Source organism: Eumetopias jubatus, unplaced genomic scaffold (genome assembly GCF_037043125.1).
Source record: "Eumetopias jubatus isolate StellerSeaLion01/CBP00866 unplaced genomic scaffold, mEumJub1_p1.0 scaffold_12, whole genome shotgun sequence".
NCBI classification, from domain to species: domain Eukaryota; kingdom Metazoa; phylum Chordata; class Mammalia; order Carnivora; family Otariidae; genus Eumetopias; species Eumetopias jubatus.
The window spans coordinates 87,871,098-87,890,577 of record NW_028274818.1 but is presented as its reverse complement, the minus strand read 5'-3'; the positions used below and the strand labels follow the sequence as shown (position 1 = coordinate 87,890,577).

The window sequence follows — 19,480 nt, the reverse complement described above, 5'->3', positions numbered from 1 at the left end:
GTCACACAGCCACTGAGTCGCAGAGCTACTCACAAAGCTCTGCCGTCAGAGCCCTCAGAGCGGTCAGAGCCCGAGCTCCTGGCTCCCTTCTACATGAATGGGTCACAGGCTGAGGGCGGACGGAGTGGGCGGGGCTGGGAAGGGAGGGAGTCGGAGTCAAGGATGGGGATGAAGAGGTCTCCAGTTTCAAGGACAGCGGGAATGTGGCTGCCTCAACCCCGGAGACACAGAAAGTGGGAAAATTCAGAAAGACGGCTATTTCCATTTGGACACGATGACTCTGAGGGACCGGGGAGGCTCCAGGAGATGACCTGAGGGGGTGAGAAGGAGATTCGGGAGCTCAGGAGAGAGGTCTTGGGGAAAAAAAAACAACAAAACATTGAAAGGACAGAACATGGGAAGTGGAAGAAAGATAATAATAACAGTAATAAAAACTACCGAGCAGTTTCCAGGCAACTGGCATTTGCTCAGGGTTTCGCATACATTACCTTTTTGCTTCACATAACCACCCTGGGAGGTGAGGATCTGATTTCCATTTGCCAGTGAAAAAATTGCCCCTAAAACCGAGAGCGGGGAGAGGAGACCCAGGAGGGAGCACCGTCAGACAGGCTGGGGACTGCGAGAATCCAGGGAGAGGGGCTGCTGGAGCTGAAGTCTCTCTGAGGGCTCAAACAGGAAAGTCGTGGAAAATGGGCCACAGATAAGAAGATGAAGAGCTGCCTCCGAGCCTGAGTCACGGGCAGAGGGACGGTGAGTTGACAAAGTCAAGGAGTGCACACTCCCCCTTTGCTCCTTCAAGCCCCATGGTCAAGGGAAGCAGAGGTATGTGTGTGCGTGTGCGCGTGTGCTTGGGACTCAGCTCCCAGAGGGCCTCGGAACTCCTGCTCTGTTCCTGTTTGGGAAAATTCTCTTCAGCCATGTTGGTATCTTTGCCTCAGGTCTCAGAAAACAAGAACTGACCCCTCATACCCACCTGCCTGCCCTACAATCAAGACTTGGGGTCTGCTCTGCTGGCCGGTGGGGGAAAACTTTTGCCCACAAAAGGATGGATCCTCAACACAGTGTGGTTGGGATTATAGTCCAGGTTCTTTCATTGCTTATGCATCTTTTTTTTCATTCGAGAAATATTTTTAGAGTACCTGCTATGTGCCAGGCCCTGTGCTCAAGGTAAGTTATACAAAATCTATGCCTCGTGGAACTTGCATTCTACTGGGGAAGAAAGGCAACAAACACATAAACAGATGTGGAACTGTAAATATGCAGAGTTGTCTTAATGCCAGATGGGGGAGGCAAGTGGTATTAAGAAAAATAAAGTCAGGCCAGGGATACAGAGTGAAGAGAATGCCATTTTCGATAAAGTGGTCAGCTCTGAGGAGATGAGCTTGGAGCCATTTGAATGTCTGGAGGAAAAGCATTCTAGGCGGAGGGAAGTGCATTTGCAAAGGCCCAGAGACGGGCACACTCGTTCGGTCAAATCCCCCAAGAGTGGTGAGGCCAGTGTGGCCAGAGCGGTGATCAAGAGGCAGAGAGGTGACAGAGGGGGCCTTGCCGGCCAAGGGAGGAGAGAGGGTTTCCATCTCTGCCTGGTGAGAAGTCACTGGAGGGTTCTGTGCACCCGGCATGCTCTGACTCGGGTTTCTGTGTACAAAGCTGACGGAAGGGCGAGGTGCAGGGGTGTCAACCGGGAGGTGAGAGAGGATGGTGGCTCAGAGGAAGGTGCCCTTGGGGGAGATGGAAAGGTGCATCTGAACTGAGGGAGAGGTGGCAAGATGTGCTGATGGGTCAGAAGTGGGGGGTATTCCAGGAAGAGAGGGCCTGTCAGTGACCCCTCAACTTTGCGCCTGAGCTCTGGGGCAAGTGGGGGATGCTCGGGGTAGAGCACCTTCAGGGGCCATAGGGCACTTGCTTTCCTGTTTGATAGGTCTGAATGCCCAGTGGGGATGTCAAGGGTGTGGGGACTGAAGACAGTCAGCAGCTAGACTGATAGCAGAGGCACCGGGGAAGGTAGAAGCTGGCTGTCATTGTCTGGAGGAGAGTGATGGGGGACAGGGCCAAGGGGCAGAGGGGTGGCGGTGGACACCACCCAGAGGGGCCGGAGCCAGGGACCGGTGGTTGGGAGTGAGCCAGCATGGTGTAAGGCACACTTGTGCGTGTTCCTCTTTGGCCTGGGTGCTGGGATCCAGACCAGCCAGCGTGGGAAGCAGGGGAGCGGAGACCTGGAGTCTTCAGGGGCCATTTTTCTTTAAAAACCATCAATTTCCCGTGCACACCTGAAGGCTGCAGCTTGGTCCGGGCCTCCCCAGAGGCTGGAGAGGAAAGAGGAAAGCTCCTGGCGGCTCTGAGCCTTTCCCCCTCCCCTCCCCCACCCCCTCTCCCCTCCCCGCCCCCAAGCGCCTCAGAGAACAATGAAATCTTTAAGTGAGATAGTAGGGAGGAGAGGCAAAAAGCAGGGGTTAACCAAGGGGGCACAATGCAGGGGGAGCATGATTTTCCTGCTAATAAGCAGCTTACGGGGCTGGCAGATCACAGCCTCCCTAAGTGTTTCCGTGTTTTTCAAATGGAGCTGTCACTGCCCATTAGTTTCAGGAGCGCTCCCTAAATGGAGATGTCAGCCCTTGGGAGGCACAGCCCGGATCAGCTCTGCGGATCAGCTCTGCGCCTGCCGTGTCCTTGGAGAACAGGACAGTTCTGCGGCTGGGACCAAGTGACACACACAGCATGGACCACACCTGTTTCTCTGGCGGCCCTGGGTGGGGACCGAGCCTCAGTGAGCTCCTGAAAGAAACCCCACCCCCTTGTCATCAGAGCCCACCACCAGAGCCCCCGCAACAGGACGGGGACTCACACCCGCTTGGTTATTGAAACCACAGGGCACTTCTTCCCAGGGTGGGGTGAGGGGAGTGAGGATTTTGACTTGTTGTTCAATTGAGCCTCAGAATCTGAGAACCTAGACAGTTTGAAAAGCTTATCTGTGAGCTGTTACATGTGAACTCTTTTTTTTTTTTTCTCCCCCTTCTTCTCTTCTAATTTCTGTTTCATTGTGTTAATAACAGCTCCGAGTCTAGCTGTCGAATGGAGCTGGCTTAGTCATAGCAGCCACGGGGATCTTTCAGACGCCAACCTGGATATGTCATTTCTCTGCAATGCTCCCTGTTGCCTGGGGCCCACGCTCCTTAGCATAGCTTACAGGGCCCTTTCGGACGTGGCCCTGGTCACTTGGTCACTAGCCCCTCACTGCCCACTCCCCCACCCCCCAACACCCTCCAGCTGTACTTGGTCCCCGGGTGTCCCAGGATGCTTATGCACTCTGTCACCTCCCAGCCTTTGCAAATGAGCTGCCTTCTCCACCAGGAACACCTGCCTCCCACCCTGTCCCGCCCCCCCAACCGGGGCATTTCCTTCGAATCCTTTTTTGTCTCCAGACAGATGTCACTTCCTCCAGGAGCCTTTCCCTGGACCCCTCCTCTATACTCCTGGGTTTATCCCACCAAGATACAGATGTTCATTAAAAAATTGTTCAAGAGGGGGAAAAGAAAGTTGACATCAACTATCCACCAATAGGGAAAAAAGTTAAATAATGATACATCTATCTGATGTATTACCATGCAAAACACTTTTAAAAATGAAAAGGAGCTTTAGAAGAATATTAAGTGACATAGTTACATATAATTACTAACTGTGTACAGTGTGTTCCCATGCTATAAATTATATACACAAATGTGTATGCTCACAGGTACTGCAGATCCCACATATGCTTATCAAGACTGGATGAATTACAGATTCAATTTCATTTTCTCCTTTATCTTTTCTTCTTGATTGTGTTTTTGAAAGTCTAAATAACAATCAGATTTTTTTTTTAATAAGAAGAAACCCTTCAAAAGCTACTTTAAATGAGGGAGCTACTGCTATTTGGGTGCTGAGGTGCTTCTTCCGCCGGGCGGTGTGTTGGTCACTGGAAATAGGATGACACACAAGAGGGTCGCTGTCCTGGTCATCACGGAGCTCGCGGTTTAGCAGAGGAGACATGCACACACACGCCACTGCATGGTACCACGGGACCACTGGGGCCACGAAGCACGGAAGTGAGGAAACTAAGAAGGGACAGGAAGACTTCCTGGAGGAGGTGACATCTAAGCTGAGTGCCACCAGAAAGAAAGACATTGCTTCTTCGGAGGAGGCAAGGATATTGTCCAGGGAAGACAAGGAGGTGAAAAGAGGGTAGGGACAGAGCAAGATGCCAGAGAAGAGGACAAGAGCCCACCCCATACTGCTTAGCCAGGCCTGACGGCTGGGAGGCTCATGGCACAGGGGAGCTTCCTGCAGGGCATCCTCGGGAACCCAAACTAGAAAGTCACAGTGAAAATATACCGGAGCCACACAGCCTGGGTAAAAAGACAAAAGAGTCTTTTTCTTGGGGCACCTGAGTGGCTCAGCCAGTTAAGCATCTGATTTTGGCTCAGATCCCAGGATCGAGACCCACATGGGGCTCCCTGCTCAGTGGGGAGGCTGCTTCTAACTCTGCCTCTGCCCCCCCACCCCCGCTCATGCTCTCTTTCCTCTCTCTCAAATAAATAAATACAATCTTAAAAGAAAAAAAAAGGGATCTTTTTCTTCTTTTTTAAATGTGCAAATTCAATGACATTCTGGGTCCTTTTTATGCCTGATAGACTGCCCTCCACAGCAGGACAACACAGGAGGGTGGCCAGGGAGAAGCAGTTAGCTAAGCACAGAGCTGTCCACACGTGGGATCATTTGGAGAAGTCGTTTGTGGACCAAGTTTTCTCTGGAGCAGAGCCAAACAAGGTGCAGTGTAGAAAGAAAAGAAAGATGAAAGCTCCCTTTTCTGTGACTAGGTGAAGACACTTTACAATTGGGGCACTTGATCTCCTGTGTCTGTGTAGTTAGAAGGAAGTCAGCAAGAGAGGGGGCTTGCTGGGTGGTAAGTTTCATGTTTTGTGTTGTTTTATCTAAAAATAAGATGCCAAGTCTTGTTTTCCTCCAGATTTCGGTCTACCTTCTCAAAGAAGCTGTCCGGGATCACCTCGAGACACAGTAATCCTCTCCTCCTGTTATTCTCCCTCAGAGCATCCTGCTCCCTGCGTGCACAGAAAGTAACCTACCCAAAGAGCCCGAACGAAATGACATGTTTATTTCTTTGCTTCTCTGTCGGTGAACTAGAGTCCCATCTAGATTGTAAGCCTCACAAGCACTGAAGTCACACCACGGCCTTCCCGGGACTCAGGACAGGCTCTGGCACACAGTAGGCACTCAGTATGGTCGGATGGATGAATGACAGTGTATATTAAGTGCATATTATTAGCCAGATACTGCGTTAAGTGCTTCGAGAGGATAATCTCCTTTAATCCATGACGTCTCTGCTGTACAGCCAGGAATGGGTTAGCGAACTTAAGCACCTGACTATGATTTGATCCCATATCCGACAATGATCTCGATTCTTCCATCAGCCTTGTATATTTCTTGCTGAAGCAAACAAGTCATTTAAAAGCACCCAGGAAAATCAACAACCAAACCCTCTGTTATCTCACTACCTCAATACCTTCATTATGTAACATTTTGGTGTGTGTCTTGGATGGCTGGATGAATAGATGGAGGGATGTTTGTTACTCTTTAAACAAAGTATAGAATCATTCCTTTGTTCTTTAGCCTGCTTTTAAGAAATGAGATGAAATACACCCGTGTGAAGAAAGTGTCGTATTTTTCTTATCTGTTCTTCACCATTCACCCTAAACCCACGTTGCTGGCTTCAAATAAACTAGTCCTCAAATAGCAATCACCCCCATTATTGCTTATGTTTTTATAACTTTAATTCTCACAGGTTTGTGAGACAGGCAGGAAAAGCATTATCTCCACCTAGCAGATAATTTGGAAAGTTAACAACTTGGTCAGGGTCATGGAGGGTAAAGGAGGGGAGCAGAGATTCAGAGTAGGGTCTGCTCGATTCCAAAGGCCACAGGCTTCCTAACTACACCTCAGTGCCTTACAAATTACATCTGATCATGTGGCATGAACTTAAATGCTGACCTGGGTACCTATCCCAAGACCATCAATACCCAGCTATACAACCTTCAAGCAGGTGACCTAAATTCCCTAAGCCAACTTTTTATTAGGTCAAATGAACCTACCTTGTAGTGTGCGGTGAGGATGACTTGATAAAATGCACAGAATACATGTGACGTGGCAGTCACCGCGGGGGTGCCGACAGAGCCAGCTCTGGCCAGTGAGCTAGTCTGACGGCTGTGGCCATCCTCTGGCTACAGACGGGTCCTGCAGGCCCTGCTACACCCCAAGCCCTCCTGGGATATTGCCCTAACAGGTACAGACATTTAAAACACAAACTGAAATCTTCCCCGTCAAGGCTACTGGGATATGGGAGGGAGCCTCAAGGTGACACCAGGCCCTAACTGGGGCTACCGGTTAGAAGGGAGGGACAGATGTGTGCCTGGAGGCAAAAGGGATACATTTCCACCCCCCATGCCCCCCAGCCTCACTGCCTCGGAAAGACTTTTTTTTTGTTTTTTGTTTTAAAGATTATTTATTTGGGGAGGGAGAGAGAGAGAGAAAATGAGTGGGAGAGGGGCAGAGGGGGAGAGAGAGAGAATCTCCAGCAGGCTCCCTGCTGAGCCTGGAGCCCCGGGCCTGGTTCGATCCCACAACCCCAGCCAAAATCGAGAGTCCCAAGCTCAACCCACTGAGACACCCAGGCGCCCCTTGTAAAGACATTTTAATACAGACTCACATAACCACCTCTGAGTTGTTCTTCATACCCTACGGTGGCGGAGGTGGGGGGGGGGCTTTCGTGGTTGTTTTAAGAAACTGCACTTGTAAATCAACAAGAAACGAAAGTTATTCTTTCCCTTTCTGGGTCAAGCACATGTCTCGACATCATGGTATCGGGGTTTTCACAGAGTTAGCATTTCTGGACAATCAGTGAGCTTGGTGCCATATAAGTGAGAAAGAAGGGGCAGTAAAAAGAGTGGCGGGGAGGCTATGAGTTTATCCTACGGATATATACCTAGGAAACCAGGGAGCTATTAAAGAACGAAGTAGATCTCGAGATACTGATAGAAGACAGTCCTCCAGATGGAAGGGAGTAAAGCAAGGCACAGAAATCGAACGCACCAGGTCAGCATCCTTGTGTGTGATGTGGGGTATTCCGTGCTTGCACACAGCCCATCTAGATGGTCACGCCAGAACCGGGCAGCCCTGAGTGGCTCTGGGAAGGAGAACCAAGGATCCTAGCTGAGGGGCAAGGGTGGGCAGAAGGGACTTAGTTTCACTGTGTAGTTTTTGACACTGTTTGCATATTTCACTGTTTCAGGTTTTTTTTTGTTTTTGTTTTTTTTTTTAAAGGAGGGACCATAAGGGGCGCCTGGGTGGCTCAGCCATTAAGCGTCTGCCTTCTGCTCAGGTCATGATCCCAGGGTCCAGGGATCGAGCCCCGCATCGGGCTCCCTGCTCGGCGGGAAGCCTGCTTCTCCCTCTCCCACTCCCCCTGCTTGTGTTCTCTCTCTCGCCGTGTCTCTCTCTGTCAAATAAATAAAATCTTTTTAAAAAAATAAATAAAAGGAGGGACAATCAGAATACCAAATAATATGATGAGGTCAAAAAAGAGAAGACAAGTCCACAGGAGGAGGTCACCCTGAGGTTATCGACGACTCCGTGAGAGAAATGTCAACAGAGAGTTGACAGAGGCCAGGTGGGGGCGAGGCAAACTGAAGAAAAGAGCAGATTGTGGAAAGTGGACACAAGTTTGAGGGAACGGATTTTTAAGAGGAGAAAGACTTCGCATGTTTATGTGCCGAGGAGGATGAACCAGGAGGGTTGGGGTGGACAAATGCCGCTCTTGTGTTCTCAGCAAGCATTCCCTCCTTTACTGGGCATAGCGGCTTGATTTTTCTTAGAGGACGTACCCCTTCTCCTCTCTCTGGATGTCAGGTGGGGATGGGGCCTGGCCAATCAGCACGTTCTATGCCCCCCCCCACAGCGACTGCATTAACGATGGGCATGTGACCCCGTATCTTCCAATGAGCCAGAGTTCCGGGCTGCTGGGAATTTTAGGAAAAGGAAGCTCTTTTTTGGGGGGTGGGGGGCAGAAGTTGCTAAGATTATGGGATGAACTCTGGAGCAGCAATGTGCCCAGGAAAGCTTTCTGAGAATGAAGAATGAAGTCAACAGAGAGGAAAGCTATTGCAGGGGACACAGGGAGATGCATTCCTTCTGAGTTGTGTGAGACCCTGGATGTAGTCACAACTGACTACGTGAGAAGTTTTTTTTGTTGTTCTTTAAAAGTCAGTTTGAGTCTTGCTCTGATCTGTAACCATAGCTTTTTTTTTTTTTTTTTTTTTTTGAGATAGAGAGAGAGAGAAAGCGAGAGCAGGGGAAGGGGAGAGAGAGGGAGAAGCTGACTCCCCTCTGAGCAGGGAGCCCGATGCGGGACTCAATCCCAGGACCCCGGGATCATGACCTAAGCCAAAGGCAGACCGTTAACCAACTGAGCCACCCAGGCGCCCCTAATCATAGGAGCTTTGATTAATATTGAGAGAAGTTGTAGGCACAGAGTGGACAGAGATGTGCAAAGGGGTGGGGAATGGGGGTTCAGGGCAGAAGGGGAGGGGAAGTCCTCCATGTATGGGGACACCTGTTTGCTGATACACAGAGGGAAGGAGGTCAAGGTCAAGATGACTATGCAGGTGCAGGGAGGGTGCAGGAAATTGAGGGCCATCCATCGTGGGCACCCATGGTCCTTGGTTTCTCCCATGACTTAGCAGATAGGATTATCAGCTAAGACCAAGGGGATGGGCACTTTAGTAGGGGGACCTTCAGAGAAGACGTTTGGGGACTTGTTTAGGGGACCTGGCTGAGACTGGAGCCTGTGTTTGGGGAGGCTGAGAGGCGTCAAGTTCTTTGCTGCTGGACAGCAAAGCTGGCGTTTGCATCTTGGCTGCGTTTGACTCTAAGCCCACATTCTCCTTGGTTGACCCAGTCTTCCTGAATCCATTTGCTCATCTTCTCAAGTTCAACCCTTTGGTCAGTAGCTTTCTGGGGCATTGTGAAAAGAATTACAATCTGAGCAGAATCCAAGAAGCTGGACTTCATCTACATTCACCCAACAGAGCCCATCCTCCAGGAAAGTGTTCAGACTTAGGATTGGACCAAAAACAGTTCAAATCCCACATCTGTGCAGCTGAGTCTGGGAGGTGAGAGAGGAAACACTAAAACCCAAGGATATGGGCTCTGGAGGTGAAGAAACAGGACTTTAAATTAAATTCGCACTCAGACTTACTAGCTGTGTGACCATGGGAAAGTTACTTAACCTCTCTGAGCCTATTTCCTTACCTATACAGGAGGTAATAGTAGTAACTATTTCACAGGGTTGTTGTGAGGGTGAAATGAGATATATAAAGTAGACAGAGGGTTCTGCTCGCTAGTAAAATCGAATAATTTTATAGAACATGCCTAACCCATTTTATTGCTACTGTTGTAAATAGTATTAATAAAGTCCTGCATCCATTAAATGGAGGGCCCATCTTCTTGTCCTGGTTCTGTTATATTCCGTGTGTAAGTCACTGAAGCGAATCTTCGGGCCTCTGGTTGCTCCTCTCTAGAATGATGGTATCTATACCCACTTCTAGACTTCTGTTTTCTTCAGTGGTTACTGCCAGACATGTCCTAATAGTTTTGTGCTGTCCCCTAGCATGTGACCTTCTCATCTACCCTTTCAGTTCACATTGTTGGCTACTATCCCCAGGGACAGCTCAAAGTCACGCACTTGGCAAGTGATCTAGGAACTTCACTTGGCCCAGGAGTCTGCCAATTCCAACCATCCGAAGGGGACCTGGTTTGATGTGCAGTTTGAATTGGTTCTCCTTGGGGGGGGGGGTGGTGGAGGGATGCAAAGAGAGATAAACAGACAGACTTCGGGCTCTGTGTCCTAAACAGCTCTTGGCTATTTGTTGGGTCCGAACGTAGCCTAATATTTTGATGAGGATCTGTGCAAATTTCACACCCTCGATAACCAAAAGAACAAACAGAACCGAGTGGGGAGTAGGAGATGTCTACTCTTTAATGAGCCCGCCTGGAGGGGCTCTGTTTGGATGCTGCCCCATAGCCTGCTTCCATAGGTTATTCAATATCTGCTGTCTTTGTCAGCCTCGAAATCAAAGCCTTAAGGAACAAGCCGAGATTTGCATCTTTTAAAATCCTGCCAGTGAAGTGTAAAAGGTGTGAATATGCTACTTGTTTGTTGTAATATTTTAAAATAAATTTTAAATCATTTGAATTGTTAAGAATCTTGAATCTCTTTCTATTATGTAACAGACACTGTTAGATGGTGGTATAATGGCTCTTGCCCAGGAGTGCAATTTCAAACCTGAAATGGGGCTCCCAAGTACCAATAATAATCTTTCCGAGGATCTCAGGCAGGTGCAGAGGACATGGTTCAAGGCCCGGCTCTGCCACCTGCTAGTTGCCGACCTTGGGCAAATGTCCCCACCTTTCCAGGCTCCTAATATGGTGACAATGACACCTACCTCATCCAGTGGTTTTTGAGAATTAAACGAGGTACTGCCTGGCACAGACAAGAACTCAATATTGTGTCTAATATATTTGAAGAGTACGGGTTTCAGAAGAATGACGTCAAATCCCAATTTTCAAAAAGGGTATCGTCCTCCCAAGCGCTTGGTACTTCCTAGGGGGGCCAAGTTCTGTTCTTAAATAAATCATATTAAGTAAAAAGTTTGCCCCCTTTCTTAAGTCTTGCATTTGGAGTTTTAATCGCAAACATACAAAGGTTACACTTTGTGGCTTCGATTCAGAAATGTCAGCACATCAAACACACACTCAGACACATACTCGGAGACGCTTACTCATACGGTGGAAAGGGCAATTAGGTTTGGAGAAGAATGTCACATGAACAGAAGTGCAGCTCATTAAAGCAGTGCTTGAAGCTTCTGACCTCAGCTACATAAACAAGGTTTTCAGATGACAAGAATTACCAAGAAACCCAGTCCTGTGAGCATGATTTAGTTTCTGAAGCAGTTCGGCATCTAGACTCCCAGAGGATGCAGGCCATGATGTGTGACCGGATCACCTATGCGGTGTTTTGGAAAATGCTACTACACGAAAGACTGTCGTGGTGCAGGATGGGGACTGGGGGCTCTGCTTTTCTCAGCCTGCAAGCTCCCGAAGCTCGGCAGATGTGTGGATGCCTGAAAACCATATGGGGCTTTATGTCAAGTGATGGGGAGCACAAGCAACCAGAGGACATTATGGTCATCAGCCTAGATTGTACAGGAGGGGTTGGAGTCCGTGAGGCCTGACACCCAGGCTGGAACGGAAGGAGGCAGTGAGCCTTGTTGATCACGTATGGATGGTCCTGGATGGCTGCCTGGGATGAATGGCTGTAGGGAAAGGGGCTCTTCCTAGGGTCCACTTCCCAACAAGCTGTACTCCTCCAGCCCTGGCCAGAGGGAAAGGGTCCATCAGATTGCTCCTACTGTAGAACAGAAAGAGAGCCACGTTCCCTGGTGGGCAGGTCGCTGTACCTACACCCTTAGTAGTTAAGACCCTGTGGATGGTAACGAAGCAGGGCGTCCTTGTGACCTAGTTACTTTTCTCTCACTCCTCGATTTTCTGCCTCTCTGCTGACAGCTGGGGAAGCTGATCCAAGGACTGCCCCTGAGGGCAGTCGGAGCCTCGAGCTCCAGGCTGTGCCCCTATCCAGTTTTCACAGCAAGCTTTGCACTGGGCATTAGGGACGCTGCCAGGTTTCACTAAGGCAATCCTAATAGGATAGGAATGCCACCCAAATCTCAATCAGACATTTTGATTTAAACATACTATACCCTCATACCTTCTACTGTGCACCACATACTACAAATTCTGCAAGCAAACACACTCACCCGCGCTGTGGCCTCCGTGCCCCCTGTTCGAGCATAGCCGAATTCTGAGCTGCTCGCCCAGACCACGGGGACGTTCCGGCTATCACCCTCAGCACAAGGAAACTCCCACACCGCCCTATAATTCACACTGATAGGAGGAAGAACAACTGCGCAGCCACACACTGCTCTGTGCCCGGTAAGCCAGCCCTCTGAACTCTAGAAGCTTCCAGGACAGCCTATTTCATTCATCCATCGTGCTTTTCACCACAACCAACAACTGGCTCCCACATGATACTCGAGGAGCAATTATGCAGGCAGTCTGAAGGGATTCTCCTTCATCCATTCCTTCATGCCCCTGGGGTAATTACTGAGCATCCTGCCAGGAACTGGGGAGGGCTAGGTAGGCCAAGATGAACACAACATGGAGGCCCTCAGCAGCTCCATCCCATCCAAGTGCCTGCTGCCTCCCACCTGGATTACTGCAGGAGCCTCGAACCAGTCTCCTGATTTCACCCTTGCACCTACAACAGTCAGAGTGATGCTTTTAAAACCCAAAGTTGGATCATGCCATTTCTCTGCTTAGGGCCCTCCAAAGGCTGCCCAGTTCAGCTGGAGTAAAAGCCAAAGAGCCTACTGTGGCCTAACCGATATCATCTCCTCTTCCCCTCTCCCTCACCCACTCAGCTCAGCACTTGGATTCTGTGCTCTTCCTTGATCTTGCCAGGCAAGCTCCTGCCTCAGGGCCTTTGCACCTGCTACTACTGCCTGAACCACTGCCCCCCCCCCCAGATATACACACAGCTCACTCCCTCCCTCACCTTCCTCCCATCTTTGCTGAAATGTCAGCAAGGCTTTCCAACCACCCTGTTTAAAATAGACCTCTCCCCGACCCAGCTCTCCACATCCCCAAATCTGCTTTGGTTTTCTCCACAATGCTTGCCTATTTTTAACATATTTGCCAATTTCTATGTTTATGACTTGTCCACTCCCTCTAAAATATAAGTTCCAAGAGAGCAGGAAATTATATTATTTTTACTTCTGTGTCTCCAGCACCTAGAAAGGTCCCTAACTTCAATAAACACTTGCTGTTGAGATGACCCGGAGCACTTGGCAACACCCCGAGGGGACAGAACCAGAACACACTGCCTCTCAACCCACTGTTCCACCATATGCTCAGCCCCAGACACCGCCTTCCAGCACACCAACTAGCACCACATACTGACCCACAATAGCCTGCCGTGTGGACCGAACCACATTCACCAGAACGCTCTGTCCTGAAGCTCACACACCCCTTCAGTACAGCCTTCGCCATCCCACATGGCAACCACAACAGGATCTGCCATTCAGCCCGTGGGCTGGCAGCATCCCCCTGGACCATGTTCTAGTCCCAGCCATGCCAAGCATTGTCCCTGGTCCAGCAGCATCCCAGTGCATGTGAAAATTAATGCAGGAGACAAACACCCCATGCTCTGGTGCGTATCCCTAAAGAATCCTGTACGTTCCTCTGCACAGAGCATCACAGCCTCGTATTTTATAGCCTTTCATGGATTCATTCATTTATTCAGGAAAAATCATTAAGCGCCTGCTAGGTGCTAAGCCTTCTGCTAAGCACTGGGGATCAACACTGACAAAGATAGTCACAACCTTTCAATCTAGTCAAGAAGACAGACATTGCACCAAACAAGCAATTACAATGAAGTATGATGAGTTTGTTGATAGGACACTAGTGGATGATCCATCCCCAGGAATCAGGAAGAGTCTGGGCGAGGGGGAAGGAGCAAGGCACCGCAAGGGATGGGGGCTGGAGGCAGGCGTAGCACGGGGAAGGGTATGGACATCACAGGTGGATGGCTGTGCCCGGACACAGCTGGGAAGGGATGAGGGACGCCCTGTGTGTTTGAGGAACCGCAAGCAGCTCAGAAATGCTTGCTCTTGGAGGGCAGGAGCCGAAGCTGGGGAGGGGGCAGACACTGGACCCTGGAAGACCCCATGCTCAGAAACAGTCGGCATTATTCTGGAGGTAGCACAGAGCCACCAGGGAAGCTTTAAGCAAGAGGGACGCCATCAGATGCACATGTAGAAGATATTACTCAGGTACATCACAGTGCACCAAAGCTCGTGGATCTCCGTCGTTGGGAACGATGCTCTGCAACCAGCTCCTTGCCATAACAAAAGCCAGCACTGAGAACAACTGAAGAGCTCATGTTAATAAATCTCCAATAATTGCACCCTTCACTGATGTTTGAATCGAATCCTCTGTTCCTGCCCTGTGTTTCTTCACCCGCTGCACTCTATTTAAGATTTTATGTATTTGACAGAGAGAGACACAGCGAGAGAGGGAACACAAGCAGGAGGAGTGGGAGAGGGAGAAGCAGACTCCCCACCGAGCAGGGAGCCTGATGTGGGGCTCGATCCCGGGACCCTGGGACCATGACTTGAGCCGAAGGCAGACACTCAGCCAACTGAGCCACCCAGGCGCCCCCATGATTATTATTTCTAATTCAGTCTCAGGGAGCAAGGGCAGTGCCTGCTTCCCCTCGTTACTGGTGGCAGAACATCTTGAAGAATATAGCCCAGTCCAATCACTGTACTTTGAAAGTCACGGTTAAACCCAGGAGAGGGAATTCAAGATGTTGGCTGGTTGGAAATCCTATGAAATGCAGAAGAGTCAAAGGATCCTCTTGATCGTTACTAATTGTGATATTTTTATATTATCTAGGATAAGAATAGCTACTTTTTCCTGAGTATATTCTAGGAGCCAGGCACTGGCTAGATCTTTAATATTCATTATCCTTTAGCCCGGAAGTTCCAAAATATTTACCCAGTTGGAATGGACTCAGTGGTAAATAACTAGTACTAATAGGAACCGGTTGAATGTCAATCTGACTTTGAGTAATCACTACCCCAAAGACTATAAACTGAGTCCATGGGCCACATATGACTTGTGGATGTGTTTAATTTGGCCTGAACTGTGTTTAATTTTTAAAAATTTGTTGCTGATACATCAGAAGATAATGAGATCTCATACAAAAATCCTGATGAGGATATGGGAACTAAGAGCCTGCCTCCCTGCAGGATAAACCTGGCCAGCCCGGTGCTTGGTTTGTAGAAGATGCTCAGAAAAGGTACCTGTTCTTATGGATGATGTAAAAAATATTACAATAATTAGTAACGGTCAACAGGGTCCTACAACTGTGCAGGTGGAGATGAGAACCCAGGTCCCCAGTCTGCCTCTGTCCCCAGCCACCCCCTCTCCTATTTACATTATCTGCCTGGCTTCTAAGGCACCTGAGCCTCTGACCTGTTCCCAGAAGCCACCACCCATTGCCCAGACTAGGCGAGAACCAATGTCTTCCTGGAGGGCCCCACCCCCAGGGTTTCTGAGTCAGCGTTTCTGAGAAGGGGCCTGAGCATTTGGGTCCTCAAATTCCCAGGGCATACTGCTGGTCTGGGGACCACACTTTGAAAACCACTGGTCTACAACTAAAGAATGAACCCTCCCTAGAATGGCACGGGGTTCAACGCTGCTAGAGATAGTGGGTATCTGCATCCCTCCTCTGGCCAAGTGAGGAGTGGGGGGAGGTACACATTTTGAGACCTCATGTATTAATAGCCCCACAAAACCCAAGTCAGTTTTGTGTCCCATCTCTGAGTTCCCAGTTTCCTGAACAGAGAACCTGTTCTTGTCTCCCAGGCTGCCATTTTGATCCTTTTCCAAATAGTTCATTAAAAGTGATGATACTGCTTAGCACATGCAGTGTCCCTCTCTGACCCCAAGTGCATACAGGGACATCATCTTAAGGAACAGCATCAGCAGGACTCAACACACTGTTCAACCCCTCAAAGACCCTGCACCCAAGACATTGATCAACATGTGACATGGCTAACAAAAATAATGATCAACTCTCCTAGAGCGCCAACTATGTGCTGGGCCTGTACTGAACGCTTCATGCATCATGACAATCCTCTGATGCAGGAACAATTAATGTTGCTGTAGCACAGAGGATGGAACAGAAGAGCAAAGAAGTGAACAGACTCATCCAAGTTCACCAGCTCTAGAACGATCAAGAGATTGTTGGTGGGACCCACTGTATTCACTTGAGGGTCAGACACTATTAGAAATATTGTGCTCAATTCTGTGTCTGTATTTTAAGATGGAAGCTGATGGCCTGGAAGACACTAGGCATTTGGAGGGGATGTCATTTGGGACGTGATTGCAGGTGGAAGGTGTGTGTGGGTGTGTGTGTGTGTGTATGGGGGATGTTTGGCCTGGAAATCACGGGATTCAGGAGTGTAATCTGCAAATGTCCGAAGGATGCACTGTAGAGAAAGAGGCTCTGGATGACAAGACGGGCCAGAGGGATGGCAGTTCTGAGGAAGCTGATTAGACACCAATGTGTACGTTTGCAATAGCTAAAAGTACTGCAACTGCCTGCCTCTAAATAACCTGGCTTTCTAACCCCAGGGAGCATCCAGAGAGACGCAGGATGCATCGGGGATGCTGTGAAGGCGGGATGCTAATGGTGTGGGATGGCGGGGAAGGTGCAGCACCAGGGAGATGTAAGAACCACCTGGGGGACTTTCTTCAGCTTATGTGCCCTTTGCCCCCTGGGCATTCTGATCCGCCTTGAACGGAGTCAGACTGTGTGAGGTCTGAATCCCCGCTTCATCACACCCTGGCTGAGTGACCCTGGACAGAGCACTTAACCTCTCTGAGCCTCCCCACCCTCTTGCAGTACATGGAAAAACAGCACCTCCTCAATAGCTCATTGTGAGGATCTCATCAGATGCCACATGCAGCATGCTTTATGTGGTGCCTGGCACATAACAAGGGGCCAAGAAATTCCTAATATCAAAATAACTACCATTATCATCACAGAGCTCACAATGTCGGGTTTCGATGACAAGGTTTATGCTTCAGCCTCAGTAGCCAGCTTCACAGCTCATCATAAAGTAATGGGGTCTCCCTTTTTCTTAATCTAACCAAGAAATAGCCCGTCTGGGGAATTGAACTTCAGATTAATTCAGTGCAAACTCTCCCCCCCCGACCCTCCAGTGCTGACAAGGACTCCCAGTCGAGTCTTTGGGGAAGGAAAACACTCCTGTGGGTGCATGACTGTGGGAGACGGGAGGCTTTTATTCTTGTCCTAGAGACGTTACCTCAAAGCCGTGTCAGCACTCAGAGCCTCCAAGAGGTCTAGGAGCATGTCAGCTTTTGCTTCATTCTGTTTCGCCGCGGGTGGGAGCTGGCTGGTGGTGCTGTCTGATTTACTGACTTAGACGTACTGTAAGTTTCAGGATTACATTTAAATCCCGCGGAGGTAAACAACATGACCTTTTCAATGTCAGTATGAAGAGAAAGTGACACAGTCGAACCAAGGAAAGAACAAGGGCAAAATCAGATTCCGCATCCCTGTCCAAACCTGGATCTGAACTCTGCTCACTGAAGAACCATCTCCAGAAAAGTTACCAGCGAAGACAGGTTAACCGTAACTGAATCGGTAACATGGGATCTCGGTAGCTAGGGTCTTGCCCGCCTTCGTAGAGGCCGGAGTATGTGAATGGAGATCTCCATTTTTGTACCCAGTGACTGGGTGCCTCAACTTACAGACATATTCGCGTACAGGCATCGATGTCTCCCCCTCAGAACACCGTGGGCGCACACGACAGGAGAGGAGAGTATGTTACGCGTGTGAATCCAAGAGTCAAGACAGTTTACTTACGGCTTTTGGCTTATATGGGGGCTGAATCTCTTTGCGTTCAAGTTTCTCCCAATCAATATACCGGAAAAATGCATGCTCCTTGATGTCGCGTTCACCTTCGGGTCCGCAACCCAGACGTTTGCCCGGGTGTTTGGTCATCAGCTTCAAGAGAAGAGAAAGGCTGAATTTAATGAACTTTGGGGGAGGACACATGAACCGCACAGAAATAAAGACTCCGTGAATTAGGGAAGAAAGTGCAATGAGGTTCTCCATTTTTATTTCTTGCTTTCCATCCCAGATGATAATTTCCCAGTGAGGTCTTTATGATCGGAGGACCCGACAACAGTGCCCAAGATCGCTTATGGTTAATCGAACCTGAGCCTCAATGTGGACCTGAACTTCAAGTGAGAAATGTCACCTGATGCATTCTGATTGAAGAATGAGTTTTATGCAATTACTGGTGCATTTAATGAGAACAGTTTCAGTATCTTCAAATTCCCCACCTCCTACTCCAAGAAAGCTGGAGTGTGACCAAGGCAAAGGCCACATTCATTCTGATAATATTTGCATTTCTCAGTAAAGCACTTGTGAAAATGACAAAACAGAAGAAAAAATATTAGTCAAATGGACCCAAGTTTCAAGTAATTACTTTCTGAAAGCTCATTAAATAGTCAAAACCTAGCCCAGCTCATTTTGCTTGTATCACACATTACACTAAACTCCACTGAGGTTTCTTTGGTGTTCCATTTAAATTACTTAATTATCAAAACCCTCCATCTTTGGGTCTCTGAGCCAGTGCTAAATAACAAGATGAATAGATGCTCCAAGATGAAACCAGACAGGTTTCCTCTTGTAAATGAATCCAAAACAGCATGGAAATCTCTCTGATCTCAAGACTTGAGCAAATGCACCAAGAGCAAAGACGGAGGGGTTGGTGATTATAAAAATGAAAAATCAAAACCCAAAACCAACAAGAAGGCCTCAAAGAGGAAAAACAAGCAGTTGGAACATACGAGACCAAGAAGCTTCTCAGAGTTGACCAGACATCATGATGCCAGCGTCCTTAGATCGTGCCCAGGATCTGAGGATCATGGCAAGGAGATGAACCCAGCAATGTACACCTACCCTGTTGGACAATTCAGCTTAGCCTGATTCCTGCTTCCAGATAACTTGTCATCAGAAACTATCCCCCTACACACACACACACACACACACACACACACACACACACACACACACACACACACTCTCTCTCTCTCTCTCTCTTACTCTCTCTCTCTCTCTCTCCATATATGCTTTACCTGCCAGGGGGGAAATCATGGGGGCACTTCTATTCTGAGCTGCTACTTGATCTGCACACAGGATCTTACCCAATTCTCACAATAACCCGATGAGGTGGGTATATTATTTTTCCCATTCCAGTGACAAGGCAATTGACATTTAGAGAGGTGAAGCAACTAGCAAGGATGCAGAGATGAGGAGTGGCAGAGCTGGGACTCGATCTCACCTCTACCTACTCCCGAACTTGGGCTTCTAATGAGAGAGCTCTTTGTAGGTGGTTTCCCCAGGGACATTTGTGGCTTGGCTCAGTCAGGAAGGGTTTATGGAGGGCAAGCACATTGGGCCAAGCCCTGACATTTGTATAGGATTAGGATAGGAGCAAAAAAGGGCCACGAGGTTTCGGTGAGCACTACTGCTAATGTTATCAATGATGCCTTCTGTGTATGGAGTACTTCCTATGCACCTGCGCTCTGTGCTCAAGGCTTCCCTGGCATTACTCTTTCATCTTTATTTTCACTTTGCAACTATTATCCTCCTTTTCCAGATAAGAAACTGGGTCCAGAGAAGGAGTCATTTGCCCAGAGGCACACAGCCAAG

The 19,480-nt window shown here is 48.8% G+C and overlaps 1 protein-coding gene and 1 long non-coding RNA gene across 4 annotated transcripts in view; one reads left to right on the top strand and one right to left on the bottom strand.

Moving 5' to 3' along the window:
• PRKCB (protein kinase C beta) overlaps nt 1-19,480 on the bottom strand; it is a 316,975-nt gene that overhangs the window by 7,895 nt on the left and 289,600 nt on the right. For all 3 annotated transcript variants that reach the window (XR_003607171.2, XM_028090400.2, XM_028090399.2), the window contains exon 16: nt 17,624-17,764. Coding sequence is in view for 2 of the 3 variants with exons in the window: in XM_028090400.2 (XP_027946201.1) it covers nt 17,624-17,764 (141 nt within the window). In the remaining variant the exon portion in view is untranslated. The remainder of the gene's footprint in view (nt 1-17,623; nt 17,765-19,480) is intronic.
• Nucleotides 748-4,593, top strand: LOC148162852 (uncharacterized). The gene is made up of 3 exons (XR_015769532.1): nt 748-822; nt 939-1,167; nt 2,581-4,593. It is a non-coding gene; the product is annotated as an uncharacterized LOC148162852 (long non-coding RNA).